Source organism: Dermacentor variabilis, chromosome 3 (assembly GCF_050947875.1).
Source record: "Dermacentor variabilis isolate Ectoservices chromosome 3, ASM5094787v1, whole genome shotgun sequence".
Taxonomy (NCBI): Eukaryota; Metazoa; Arthropoda; class Arachnida; order Ixodida; family Ixodidae; genus Dermacentor; species Dermacentor variabilis.
This window is the reverse complement of record NC_134570.1, coordinates 165,798,045-165,812,840: the sequence shown is the minus strand read 5'-3', so window position 1 is coordinate 165,812,840 and position 14,796 is coordinate 165,798,045. Positions and strand designations below refer to the sequence as shown.

Genomic DNA, 14,796 nt, shown 5'->3' with positions numbered 1-14,796 from the left:
TTCCCGGCAAGCGTTAGAACTACGCTGAAAACTCAACCGCTCAGTCAGCAAGCACGGCACAACCCTCACTAAGCCCTGCCAGGCTCTTTCCCCTTTTTATACCACTGCCTAGTTCCTTACAGTAGTCTAGCATCACTCAGAACGCGTCCACAAATTGAAAAATTGCACTAGAAAGCATATCATCACTTTGAAACACTAAACAAAAGCAATATGTTAAAAAAAATCCTGCCTCAGGAAGAAAAACATCAGTAACAAACAATTTTGAGGCTGATTCCTACGTTAGGGGCTTCGACTTAAGCCATCGGCGTTACCGTTGAGACTCCCCTTTTTGTAACGCACCTCAAAGGAATATTGTTGTAAAGCGAGGCTCCAGCGCAGGAGGCGGCCATTTTTGGGAGAGATGGTCTGCAGCCATTGGAGAGGGCAGTGATCTGTCTCAATGATAAACCTCGAGCCGGCTAGATAGCATGACAATTTCTGAACGGCCCACACGAGACATGCACACTCTTTCTCGGTGGCGCTATACGCCTGCTCACGACTGGTCAGCTTACGACTAGCATACAGGACGGGGTGTTCTACTTCTCCATTTTCCCGTTGGCACAGTACAACGCCCATGCCTCGCTCACTAGCATCGCACTGAACAATGAACCCTTTTGTATAGTCTGGCGATCGTAGCACAGGCTGGCTTGTTAGGGCACTCTTTAGGGCGCTAAAAGCTCTTTCCTTTGTCTCGTCCCAGACGACTGTTTGAGGCTCTGTCTTTCTTAGAGCATCCGTCAGGGGAGCCGCGATATCAGAGTACCTAGGGATGTACCTCTGATAGTAGCCGGCGACACCTAAGAACGACCGAATATCGGTCTTTGTGCGCGGTTGCGGAAAGTCTCGCACAGCGGCCACTTTTATTTCAGAGGGGCGGCGACGACCCTGACCAATCACGTGACCGAGGTAGACAACCTCGGCCTGTGCTAACTGGCACTTAGGAGCCTTTACTGTCAAGCCTGCTTCGCGCAGGCGGGTTAGCACTGCCCGCAAGTGTGTCATATGCTCAGACCAGGATGCGGAGAATATCGCTACGTCGTCTAGATACGGTAAAGCGAATTCTTGCTGTCCCCGCAACACTTTATCCATGAGACTTGAAAAACAGTATGGCGCGTTCTTCAAACCAAAACTCAACACTTTAGGACGGAATGTTCCCATTGGTGAAATGAACGCCGCATACCTACTAGCCTCTTCTGTAAGTGGAACCTGCCAATAACCCCTGACAAGATCTAGGGTGGAAATAAACTGAGCGCTACTAACTTTCTCAAGGCGCTCCTCGATGTTAGGGATCGGATAAATTTGATCCTTAGTGATGGAATTAAGCCTGCGGTAGTCGACGCAAGGACGAGGTTCCTTGCCCGGTACCTCAACTAAAATCAAAGGGGAGGTATAATCACTCTCACCTGCCTCAATAACACCGAGCTGTAGCATTTTCTTTACCTCCGCCTCCATAATATCGCTCTGGCGGGGTGACACCCGATACGCCTTGGATCGTACTGGCTCTGGGGAGGTAAGTTCTATATCATGAGTAAGTACCGAAGTCCTACCCGGCCTCTCAGAGAACAGACCTTGAAACTCTTGTAATAGCTGGTGTAGTTCGGTTTTCTGCTCAGGCGACAGCGGTGCTTTACTGATAAGGTCACTAATGACTTGACCGGTGTCTTCCCTGTTCGTCACTGAGCCTAGTCCCGGAAGCTCGACCGGAAGCTCTTCAGGAACGTTTACCATCATGCACACCACTGCTTCCCTTTGTCTATAAGGTTTGAGCAGATTACAGTGGTAAACTTGCTGTGCTTTCCGCTTTCCTGGCAGACTTACCACGTAGTTAACGTCCGACAGTTTCTGAACAATTCGCGCTGGGCCCTCCCACTGCACGTCTAGTTTGTTGTTTAGCGATGTGCGCAATATCATGACCTCATCGCCAACCTCAAAACGACGGGCCCTGGCTGTCCGATCATAATAAACCTTGGCCCTCTGCTGGGCCTTTGTCATTGCTTCACCTGACAACTCCTGTGCCCTTCTTAAGCGTTCGAGGAGCTTAAGCACGTACTCCACCACGACTGGGTCGTCGCCCCTACCTTCCCATGATTCTCGAAGCATGCGAAGCGGAGATCGAAGCGAGCGACCGTACACCAGTTCAGCTGGCGAAAACCCCGTAGCCGCATGCGGCGCGGTCCTTAAAGCAAACATCACCCCAGGCAGACACAGCTCCCAGTCAGTTTGATGTTCAAAACACAAGGCTCTCAACACGCGCTTCATGACGGAGTGGAGCTTCTCAACGGAATTCGACTGTGGGTGGTACACTGAGCTGTGTAGCAGCTTTACCCCACACCTTTCGAGAAAAGTTGTCGTCAAAGCGCTAGTAAACACTGTGCCCTGATCTGATTGAATTTCTGCAGGAAAACCAACTCGCGCAAATATGGACAGTAGTGCATTAACTATCTCAACTGAGCTGAGTTCTTTAAGCGGCACTGCTTCAGGGAACTTTGTCGCTGGGCAGATCACAGTCAAAATGTGTCTGTACCCCGTGGCTGTTACCGGCAGAGGTCCCACTGTATCAATAACGAGCCGTCTAAAAGGCTCCGTAATGATAGGTACCAATTTCAACGGCGCCCTCGATTTGTCCCCTGGTTTGCCCACCCGCTGACAAGTGTCACATGTCCTCACGAAATGGTCTGCGTCCCGAAAACACCCTGGCCAATAGTACTCTTGCAAGAGACGGTCCTTAGTTTTCTTAACTCCTAGGTGTCCGGACCACGAACCCCCATGTGACAAGCGCAACAGATCCTGACGATAGCATTGAGGCACGACCAGCTGATCGAACTCCACTCCTCGGCGGTCTAGATACTTCCGGTACAGGACTCCACCTCTTTCCACAAAACGCGCAGTTTTCCTGGCGATACCTTCTTTGACATTGCAGCGCACGTTTTCCAGGCTGCCATCCTTTTTTTGCTCGGCTATCAAAGCCGTCCGGCTGACTTTTAGCAACCTATCAAGTCCGTCTGACGTAGGCGCGATGAGCAAATCAGTAGATAGCTCTTCTAACTTTCCCGCGTCGGGATTTTCCTCTCCAGTATCTGGCGCCTTCAACGCTACAGACTCAATTTTATTCTGTTCGGGCGTGCTCTGAATATCAGCTTGCTGCGCCTCTGACCCTTTTTCGTTGTTTGATAACGTCGGCCCCGCAACTACCGCCTTTGCAGCGAGCTCCCGAACCTTCGATCTGGTTAAGGCCTGAACACTAGCTTCACCAAACAAAAGCCCCTTCTCGCGCAGGAGGTGATCGGACCTGTTTGAAAATAGGTACGGGTACTGGGGTGGCAGCATAGATGACATTGCCGCCTCTGTCTCAAGCGCTCCGAAAGGTCCTTCAATAAGCACCTTTGCTACTGGCAGACACACGCTATGAGCTTCCACGGCTTGCTTGATCCATGCGCACTCGCCCGTGAACATATGGGGTTCTACGTAAGATGGGTGAACTACATCCATCGTAGCTGCGGAATCGCGAAGCACTCGGCACTCTTTCCCGTTCACGAGGAGGTCTCGCATGTAAGGCTCGAGAAGCTTCATGTTCTCGTCCGTGCTGCCTATTGAAAAAAACACAACTTTTGGTGTTGTTTCCGGACACTGCGCCGAAAAGTGACCCGGCTTCTGGCACGTATAACACAAGCGCGCTCGCCTCATCTCGAACCGCTTTCTGCGTTTGGCTGCCGCCGTCTCTTTACGTTTGGTCGGACTGCTTTCACTCGCATCCTCACTACGCGTGTCCCCCTTTAATCTCATGGGCGTGAACTTCGGCCTCTCAAACTTGGAGCCAAATTCACCCTTTTGACCGTCCTTAGCTCCGCGAGCTCGACGCGTCACAAACTCCTCGGCTAGCTCAGCGGCTCTAGCCACCGTACTCACGTCTGGCCTATCCAAGACCCAGTATCGCACGTTCTCCGGTAACCGACTATAAAACTGTTCTAGCCCGAAACACTGCAGAACTTTATCGTGGTCACCAAACGCTTTCTCTTCTTTGAGCCACTCCTGCATGTTCGACATAAGCCTATACGCAAACTCTGTATATGACTCACTTTTGCCTTTCTCATTTTCCCGAAACTTCCGACGGAACGCTTCCACAGACAGCCGGTACTTTTTTAGCAGACTCGATTTTACTTTGTCGAAATCCTCTGCTTCCTCTCTATCCAAGCGAGCGACTACGTCGGCCGCCTCGCCGGGTAACAAAGTGAGCAAGCGCTGTGGCCACGTTTCCCGAGAGAACCCCTGCTTCTCGCACGTTCGCTCAAAGTTAACCAGGAACAAACCAATGTCCTCTCCAAGCTTAAACGGCCGCATCAGGTCAGTCATTTTGAACAATACGCGTTCTCCTGCACCGTGTGCCTGACTTCCATTACGAGCGCGTTCCATCTCTACCTCGAGACGCTTCATTTCCAAAGCGTGTTCGCGCTCTTCTTTTTCTTTCTGCTCTTTAAGTTCGCGCTCCTGTCTTTTTGACCTCTCCTCAATAGTCTCAAGGCATTCCGACAGCTCGTCATCCTCAGCCTCTAACTCAAGAATAGCCGTTATCAGTTCCGGTTTTCTTAGTTTGTCTGAGACATCCAGACCCAACTCTCTTGCAAGCTCCAACAATTTCGGTTTGCGCAACGACTTCAAATCCATGGCTGCTCTGAATGCTGCTTTCTCTACTGCTTACTATTGTCTTGCCGCAAACTAACCCGGCAGCAACGACAACCACAATTACCAGCTCTGTTTCTGACACTAACAAAAAGCCTGGCAAAGCTCAGTAGAAGAAAGTCCCGCACTCACCAAACCTCGCAGGCAGGAATTCCGCGCAGTCGTTCCGCTGCAGGCAACCAGTCGTCACACAGGGCTCGTTGCACTGCTCCCGGATCGTCGTTGAGCTGCTCAGCATACTGTCAACTGCATCTCTTTGCTGCTGGCCTCCGTTGTCGCGATCTCGCCGCTGGCAGACCGTTGTTTGAAGTCGTAGGCGATCTCACCGCTGGCAACCAGATATTTGGATCGCGACACTGGAGCGATCGGATGGGAACTCGGCGCTGACGCCCGTGGTTGTACCTGGGTCGCAAGCCCCAAGGGTAGCGTTGGCCTGGCGGCCTGGGGTACAACTCGAAGCATCCGAAGGTCCCGGCAAAGCATGAGTCGACAGGTAACAACGAAACAACTTGTTTATTTTAACATCGCAAAGAGTTGGCGGTCAGGTTTGACCGAAGTAGAGAGACGGGAGAGCACTTCACTCAACGGAAGAAATCGGAGCCCTCCTCTGGCGTCCGGGGGCAGCTGTTTTTATACTCTCGCAGTTGAGGGCAAGAAGGAACCCCTCAAAAGACGAGCACGTGAATGTACAATGGGCTAATGGTGACGCACACTGTCGTAGCGATGCCGTAGCACCATGTCGTGGCGCTGCGCACGATCTCGTAGCACCTGGTCGTGGCGCTGCGCAGCACACTGTCGTGGCGCTGCCGGTCGGACACAATGACTGTAACGAGAAGATGGTCCCTGCTTTGGCATCGCCTGTTTCGGGCACAATGACTGGAACGAGATCCCTGCTTTGGCATCGCCTGTTTCGGGCCCAATAACTGGAAGGAGATCCCTGCTTTGGCCTCGCCTGTTTCGGGCACAATGACTGGAACGAAATCCCTAGGCGGTCGCATCGCCGCAGACGCGCCTGGAAACACCTGGCGATGAGTGTTGCGGTGACGACGATCGGGCCAAAATGTCCGCCGCCCCGCCGCCGTCGCGCCGGCAAAACCACGTGTCGCAGGCGAAACGCAACACAATGATTTGAAAAAAATGCATTAAATAAGTTATCTTTGCAGTAAAAATATGCGTATACTATTGACAAACCGTAACAGCATTTTATTGCATTTCATTCTGTAGCGATCGGAACCACCAAACCTGTGGTCCAGGTCGCGGGCCGCTTCATCCACATTGTGGATCCACGACAGCCCGTCCTCGCAGCCGCTTCCGGCCATCTGCCGTAATTGCAAGCATCGCATTGAAGCACCGATTTCCGGCACCTGTTGTTTTGACAACGACGCTGTGTGCGTCTGTTTCCTCCACTGTCCTGCTCATCGGCACGTAAAGGTTTACTGGCGTCCAATTGGCGTTTTCGTTTTGTGAGAAGATAAACTCTCTGTCCCGCAGTAGACGTAGGACTTGACTTAGGGCCCATCGCACGCAGTGAAACCAAAAACGGGCAGAAAAACGGCCGACCGCTGCAAATCCAACACTACACCTGACTATGCTCACTGTGCCTACCAATCGTCGGCCGCTCCTTCGCTTGGGCTCTCCCATGTGCCATGCCTGGCCTGACCGTGGATCGCGCAAGCACGCGCTCTCCTGTTACGTCAGATAAAAGCCTGTGAAACTAAACTAAACTAAATTAAACGGCGTACAGCAACTGTCGCACAGAGACAGTTGCGTTTTTTGTTTTTTTTCTCTCGTTAGAGTCTGCGAGGTGGCTTTGCACTTACACTGGCTGGAATCATGCGGCAAGAACAAGCTGAGTGTTATCGCATTCACTCTTTCCACATGTCCCAAGCGACTTTGATAATGTGCAGCCTGTTGTTACTGTATGCTTGCTGCCAGTGTTCTCTGGTCATGGCTTTGCCATCAGTTTCTCAGTCATCAAAACCACCGCCGCTGCCGGTGTGCTGCCACGGCATGTTTGACGCTAGTGTGGACGTGTGGCCTACATAAGCTAGCTTCAGAATTTTATCTACGTGATCTCGGCGCTTCTCACGTGGCCCAATTATTAAGTATTTCCAATGCAGTGACGGGAAAGGCGGGGCGGAAATGTGCCGTCTTTCGTGCGTGAGGCACGGAGTGGGGGGCGGGGGAAGGCGCAGGCGGGAGAGGGTGGGTTCTTATCTGGCGGCTGCAGCTTGCGGCACAGCCGCTGTATCTTGAAAGTGATCTGCGATGTGGAAAAAGCGCACCCCCGCGCAGGCACCCTATCTTGAAAGCGATCTGTGATGTGAACAATGTGCACGCCCGCGCGGGCCTCATCTTCGAAGCGATCTGCGATGCGGCCAAAGTGCGCCCAGTGCCAGTAGCTTAATATGCACTGTGCTTTCGATGTTTAGTTCGCATTGAAGCAAGAGACAGCCCGAAGGTCAATTCGTTCATTGTTACTGCTGCACTTATCTTGCTTAATTTGCTATCGCAATCGTTGCTTCACCTTTTGGTCTAAACTGCGACTTGTTTGTTTTTTACTTTGCATGTTAGTCACTCACGTTTTTCAATAATGATGTTAGACATCGCGACGAAATTTTCGGAAGTGAGGCGGTTTGGATACTATGCACTTCGGATAAAACGGACCTTTTTTGACAAATTATTAGGGTGTGTTGTAACGAGAGTTGACTGTATATGGTAAATGACAGTAAAATATTGACTTCTAGAAAATAAATAAACAAAGACGTATTTCTTATCTGCGTGAATGGCTGGATGTGCTAGGCACTCATAACTGGCATTTCAATTGAGCTGAGATGAAGTGAAAGCTTAATTCACCATTTCTTGGATATCAGTGATAGTGAGAGTGTAGCCATCAGAACAATTTGCACTGGCACGAGGGGTGCAGCCATAAGGTTTAACAGCATTATTTCTTAGCGCATGTAAACATTACTTGCCACATAAACTTGCAGAAGAATGTACACCAACATAGCCTACGTAAGCTGCAGAAACCCAGCAGCATCTCAAACATGCACAGTCTGAAGAACACTATTTCTTTACATACATAAGTCCTTTATGTTTGCTTGAGAATGCTAATTAAAACCTGCCCAATGTCCTTACACATGAACACACACATAGTGGGCGCAAGCATTAAACTGCAGGTCTTGCTAGGATATTGAGACACGAGGGCGTTTGCTCACGTGACCAGGTGAGTGGCACAGTCGCAGAAGAGCACCAGCAACCGGAACTCCGGCCCACTGGGCTTGGTGGTGAAGGCCAGCAGGTCGAGGAAAGCACGCACCCCACTGGCAGGTCCCACGCTGCGGATGAGCTGCCACAGCTGGCACAGCACCCATTCGTGGTGGCACAACCCTGCGAGAAGGAAAGGCAAGCATGCATCCAGCGTTGGCCCTTTGCAGTCACGTGTCTGACAGTAAACGCAACTGACAATGGAAGCAGCTTGGTTCAATAGGCAACAAGAAACACGCAGATCCAATGCAGTGTTCAAATCTAAAATAATGTAAAGCTTGCTTCAGTTAGCAAGGTAGCAGCAGCAGCGTATGACGCAATCAAAAGTCACGTCGTGCGTAAATATTTTAAAGGGACAGTAAAGGCAATAACTAAGTCGATTTGGACTGTTTAAATACCATTCCACCATTCCAAAAACCTTGCAACGTTTGTTCCGGGTGAAGAAAAGACTTAGTTTACGAGAAAATTGCATCGAAGGGTCCGAACACGTTTTTTGAAATTCAAATCTCCCGCCACCCAACCGGGGGAGTCACTACGTTGCTTACGCCATCGCCACCCTTTGCAGCTGTCAGTGAGTAAAACGGTACCCGACAGGCGGCGGTACCGAGCCAAGACAAAGCGGTGGATTCGCCACTGCAGCTGCTTTTTGGTCACGTAGTATAGACTGTTCGGGCAACCCACGACATCCCATGGAAGTTGAATTGTCTGCTACTTGCACTTTGTGCGAGTGTCGTGAGCACGGAGCAAGAAACATTTAGGAGTGGAAACTCCGCTGTTTGCGGCGACCAGAAAAAGTCACATGCCCGCGGAGCCGTTATCGTGCTGGCGGCACCTGGCGGCCTGGAAAGAAATCACCGCCGTTGAGAGCGCGCTGGAGCCGCCTGCCCGGACACTGCATTTTTTTTTTTTTTTTCACTGCGGTTTCTACGACGCGCCGCATGGTGCCGCCACTGTATATGTCCCCGTCGGCGCATACAACAATTGTGACCTTATCTGGTCGCCCGCGCTAGCTCGCGCTGGCGGGAGTTTCACCTCCTAAATGTCTTACTCCGTGGTCGTGAGCCAGCAAAACCAGCGCAGCACACTACGTGATAACGAAACTACTGAAACGCGAAAGCGTGGGAGGCACAGAGTCGAGCAAAAACGAAACCTTTCGACTGCCCGCGTCATTGTCAAGGGTTATTTCAACAAGTTCTTTTTTCTAAAAATGGAATAGAGCTAGGCAAGTAGCATATTATTTCGTATTATAATACAACGCAAAGATGCTTTTTGCAATGAGTGGTTGAGTACTAGTGACAAAATTAAACTGAGGAGTGCTTTCATCATCGGGCACGTGCTTGAATGTCCCAAGGGAGTATCTAATCATGTCCTGCATTTACCTCAATTTCTCGATTGTTAAGGCTCCGTTTGTGATAATATTGGCACCTCAGAGATTCTTGAGCACTAGCATATCACTCCAGCTTGACCTAATATTTGCATTTAGTGTCCCTTTCAATATCTGCATCATGGAGACAAAAGCAATGCGTGATGCTTGTCAAGGGAAGAATGTCGACGAGTGGTATATGGACAGCGAAGTGCAACACTTATCTCAATACATTTGAGGGTTCATACCTCGTGTTGCAATGGCACATCCATTCTGGGGGATTGGCTAAGAATTGACGCGTACACAGTGGCAACATACGTGGTGACTCAGTTTGTCTACTAGGCCAGAGAGCAGACAGCAGGAGGTTGTCTGTTAAGGCACACACCTAGTCACCAAAGTTGCCTATTTATACATCCACAAAATATGCACATGACTATCCGGCGACAAAACAATGACAAATGCCAAACCTTGAGGAATAGGAAAGGAAAATAGGATATTGCCAGATTCTGGGAATCAAGGGTGTCCCATAAGGCAACGAGTCACGAACAAGGTTGCCCTTGCGAATGCACCAATTCCTCTGGAACGCACCGGTCAGTATGTCCAGGCGCAGTTGGGTGAGTCCAGCGAGGGCAGTCTCAAAGAGGGCGCAGGTCAGGGCCACTGCAGTAACCTCCGGGCTTCCGAGACGTCGGTACTGCACGCTGCACGTCCGAGCCGACGATGCACGCTCAAGGGCCTTCTTCAACAGGCCTGCACCAGTCAGTCAGAGCGACACAAATTCAAACTAACAAAAGCACATTCTGTGTTGGTTTTGAGTGCAGTTCGGTCTGTGACAAGGGGATTTGTGGCATGGACAGTTCCGGGAGGAGAAGAAATTGAATACCTACTATTCAATTTTTAGCTCGGCGAGCGCCACGAAAGAGCAAAAACGGCATCAGCAACCAAATGAAATGGAGCAGCGATTTCCGCATAGCCATAGTCATCAGCAGAAACAGTACACGATACGTGATTGACAAACGCTGGAACGCTTCGTGCCTAATTGTGCCTTTAAAGCCTTTATTCTTGCGTCTATTGTCACGCATAACACTGCGTTGGCGTCTGGCCACATGCCTTTGTATATGCGTAGTTGCTATCCATGATCAGATCAATAGACACCATGGTTTCGTCCACAGCGATTGCGGCAAACAATAACTTCGTTTTAAATTGGTCCATATGTCAGCCGCGTGCCTTCGAAACTGCGTAGTCGCTGTCCATCATCGAGTCGATAGCGGCCGCTGTTTCGTCCGCAGCAGTTGTGGCAAACAGTAGTTTCCCTTTGACTCTGTGCAAAGATGCCAAGGATTATGAGTACCATCTACATCGTGATGGATGGATGATTTGTTGACGACCAGCTCACTGGCAAAAAATAATTGGGATGTGCGTACGCCAGTGAATAGTGCGTCGTAGATGAAGAAAGTCACAAGGCCTTCACTGCTGCGGGCACTAATCAGTCACGAGATGACAAGAATTGCAGCTTCTGCACTGCCTTTGTACAAAATCGAAAAAGGATTTGCCAATTAATTCAGTAGATAAAAGCATGTTCACATAGTAAGCATTTGTTTGTTCTCTTTAAACTTTTTACCCTGGATAATTCGGCATTCGGTTTATTCGGACATTTTTTTTTCAGTCCTGTGAAATACGAATTTCTGGGGTTTTACAAGACTCAGAGTAGGCACTAATTACAAGACCTCTTGTGATGAAAGATTATAAGTCTCCGCATGCAGTATGTACTGAAAACTGTCATTCTTTCTTGGCATGCATTGGTTGCGATGCTATCTTGTCTTGGCTCATGACAATCGCACCCAGTTTACACCATGTGGGTGGCACCCGAACAACAACAAATTAGAAATGCACTTGGCATTGTCACTAATAGGATTTAACCATGCAAGCGGCAAGTTCACACAGGGTCAGTACATTGGCTAGCTGGCTGCGGGCCAGCCAAGCCAAGCCATTGGCCAACGTACATGCATGTTCAGAGTGTCCTGCTTCAAGCTGCTCCTTAGATTTACTTCACTATATTCGATAATACTTAATATCAAGTGCCATACTAGTACTCTAACCCTTGAAGTGTCGCAGACAAGTCTTCCTCAGTCAATTCTTTTTGAACAAAGTGAAAGTACCGTATTTACCCGCGTATAACCCGCCCCTGCGTATAACCCGCACCCCTAACTTTGAACTCGGCGGAAAAAAAAAAAAAAAGAACTCGCGTATAACCCGCACGTTTACCTGAAAAAAAAAAAAAATGAGCGCTAGAAAGATGCAACTCACACTCAGTGATCATTTCGTTTTCAGAACATTTATTCAAACGACCGCCACCACGTCACTGCTTATCCGATTCTTAATCGTCGCCGCTCTCACTACTGCCATCCGAGGCTTCATCGCCACTCTCAAAGACGTAGTCGTCCTCGGAACCATCCAGACTATTACTGATCGCACATTTTTTAAAGCTTTTGCGCACCAAATCGGCCGGTATCGCTTTCCACGCATCCACGATCCACTGGCACAGCAATGGAATATCAGGCCTTCGCACGCGTCCCGTCGGTGTGAGGGCGTACATGCCGTCGGCCATCCACTGGGCATACAGCCGCTTCACGTGTGCCTTGAACGGCTTGTTCAGGCACACGTCGAGTGGCTGTAGCATGGACGTCATGCCGCCAGGTATTATGACGAGGTCGGTGCTGGTCTCGGCAAGGCGAGCCTTCACCGCATCAGTGCAGTGGCCTCTGAAGGAATCTAGTACGAGCATCGACCGGCGTGCCAGCAAGGCACCTGGTCTTCGCTCCCAGATTACTCGAAGCCAGTCACCGACTAGGCCACTGTTCATCCACGAATTTTCTTCCGCACGCACAACGATTCCTGGGGGCAGTGGAATGCTAGGTAGCGTCTTGCGTTTGAAAATCACATACGGGCGCAGTTTCGTGCCGTCAGCCAAAGCGCATAGCATGACTGTGCAGCGCAGCTTGGCATTTCCGCCGGTCAGCACGCCGACTGATTTGGAGCCCTTTTTTTCCATGGTCGTGTCCATCGGCATCTCAAAGTACACAGGTGTTTGATCAGCATTTCCCACCTGAGACAGCAAATAGCTGTGCTCCTTCCGAAGTGCGATCACATATCGTTGAAAGTTCAACAACTTTTCCTCGTAGGCTTCAGGAAGCCGCTGGCACATGGTTGTTCGCCGCCGCATAGAAAATCCATGTCTTCGCATGAAGCGCTGAAGCCATCCACGGCTTGCACGAAACTCACGTGGAATGTTCAATTCCCGGGCCAACTTCAGGGCTTCCATTTGCGCCATCTCAGTCGAAACAGCGTGGCCACGACTTCTCTGCTCCTCAATGAACTTCGCAAGCTGCGTCTCGAGGTGGGGGTACGCGCCAGTCTTCGGACCCCGAAACGCTCGCCTGTTCCGGTTCGTTGCTTCGAGACTCTCTTTTTTTCTTCCTCCAGTCGCGAATGCACGACTCGTCGACGTCATGCTGTCTTGCAGCAGCTCTGTTGCCGATTTCTTCGGCAGCGGCTATAATCTTTAGCTTCTCTTTCGCTGTGAAACACTGCCGTCGAGTCGCACTCATGATGCCAAAACAAAGCAGGCAAACAGTGCAAACTGGGGTAAGTACACTAAACAGCGCCTAACGCGAGGCTCAACAATGCTGGCCTTTCGTTGGCCCTTCATCGGCTTGACAAGCGTCGATGACGATGGGGATGGCGGACTACACGGGGAGGCCGCCGCACATTGCGGTGAAGCCGACCCCCCCCCCCCCCCCCCCTCCCAAGGAAAAAATTCGCAGATAACCCGCACCCCCACTTTTTAAACGCGTTTTTTCACATTTTGGTGCGGGTTATACGCGAATAAATACGGTATATGAGTCTGTCTCGTCCATGCGGCTGAGTGCTCTTTGCAAGTGCCGGTAAAGGGCTGGGCTCGTGCTATCCACGTTGACGTTCTGGCGAGTTCCCTCTTTGGTCACTAGGGGCCCTATGGACTCTGATCATCCAGCAGAGATTCAAAAATGGCTGCTGCCAGTTGCGTGCTGCTGCCCCTTCGGGCATGCACATTCTTCATAAGCAGGCTTTACTGGTTTGACGGCACAACACTTTGGGGACTTGCCTACATCAGGCAAAGAATGTCCAACAAGGAGGTGCACTGTCTGTTACAAAGTCCGTATCAACACTGGCGACAAAGACTCCGCAAACACGCTTTTTTTGGTGTGAGGAGCATGGCACGAGACTTTGCCTCGTACCACATTTTGAGATCTGCTGTATGAAAGCAACATTCTAATACTCCATAGCAGCTCTTCAAGAACACTGACCGTTTGGATTTGCAAGCCTCTCTCAACAAATGTTTGCTCTAAGACGTATTGAGTGGTTATGATAAAACTAAACTCCTATCGACTCTGCAATTTCTAGTCAACGTATGTGATTCCTGTTATTTAGTATTTTCAGACAGAAGTTGTGAGCTTACTACTCTCTATGTTGTGCATATTTCGAATCTGCAAAAAACTCCTTATTCGTATGTGCAGTGATAAAAATGTATATTGTTGAATGTTTTTCTTTTCTTTTGCTGGCACATTTAAAGGGTTAAACGAAGTGCCCTGGCACTGGAATTGTTACTGTTCTATTCAGTGCTTCATGCAACTACAGAGGTTGAGCAACGTGGCCAGTTATAAGATACATCCTACAATCTGTTGATTGACCAATTGATTGATAAACCCTCTGTTGCTTTGACGTACCGAGGCAACAGCAGAGCTTTGAGAGACATTGGACGTAGTGTAGGGCTCGAGATTAACTTCAGTCACCAGAGACCTTTAATGTGCACATAAAGCATGGCTCATGAGCGTTTTTGCATCCTACCTCCACGAGAATGCGGCCACCATGGCAGGGATCAAGCCAGCAACATTGTCCTTAGCAACAGAATACCACAGCCATGGAGACGCTACAGCAGGTATGTCCTACAAATAAGCATAGGAACACATAGAGAGATAAAAAAAAAACTCATGACAGCTATTGCTGCAAAAGAAAGCTAGAATATCTTGTGGTATTAAAGCAATAGTTTCTTAAGCTGCCTTCCTGTGCTTCCGTGGTTGATATATGGTGATCTAACGCCACAAGAGCGAGAACCACCCCGGTAGCCCAGTGGCTATGGCGCTACACTGCTGAGCTCGCAGTCGCAGATTCTATGCTAGCTGCAGCGGCCGCATTTAGACGAGGGCGAAATGCAAAAACGCTTATGTACTTAGATTCAGGTCTACGTTAAAGAATCCCAGGCGGTAAAAATTAGTCTACAGTCCCCCGCAACGGGGTGCGTCGCAATCAGATCGTGGTTTTGGCATGTAAAACCCCAGAGTTAATGTAACAAGAACGACACCGAGGAGAGCAAGGAGTGAGGAAGGAGGCACATGCACAAAGGAGAGCCC

At 49.9% G+C, this 14,796-nt stretch overlaps 1 protein-coding gene across 1 annotated transcript in view; it reads right to left on the bottom strand.

The window, feature by feature from the left end:
- LOC142576493 (ubiquitin-protein ligase E3B) overlaps positions 1-14,796 on the bottom strand; it is a 110,156-nt gene that overhangs the window by 47,917 nt on the left and 47,443 nt on the right. The window contains exons 14-15 of the mRNA XM_075686643.1: positions 9,935-10,096; positions 7,935-8,106 (exon numbers count right to left, since the gene is read on the bottom strand). Of these exons, the coding sequence (XP_075542758.1) occupies positions 7,935-8,106; positions 9,935-10,096 (334 nt within the window). The remainder of the gene's footprint in view (positions 1-7,934; positions 8,107-9,934; positions 10,097-14,796) is intronic.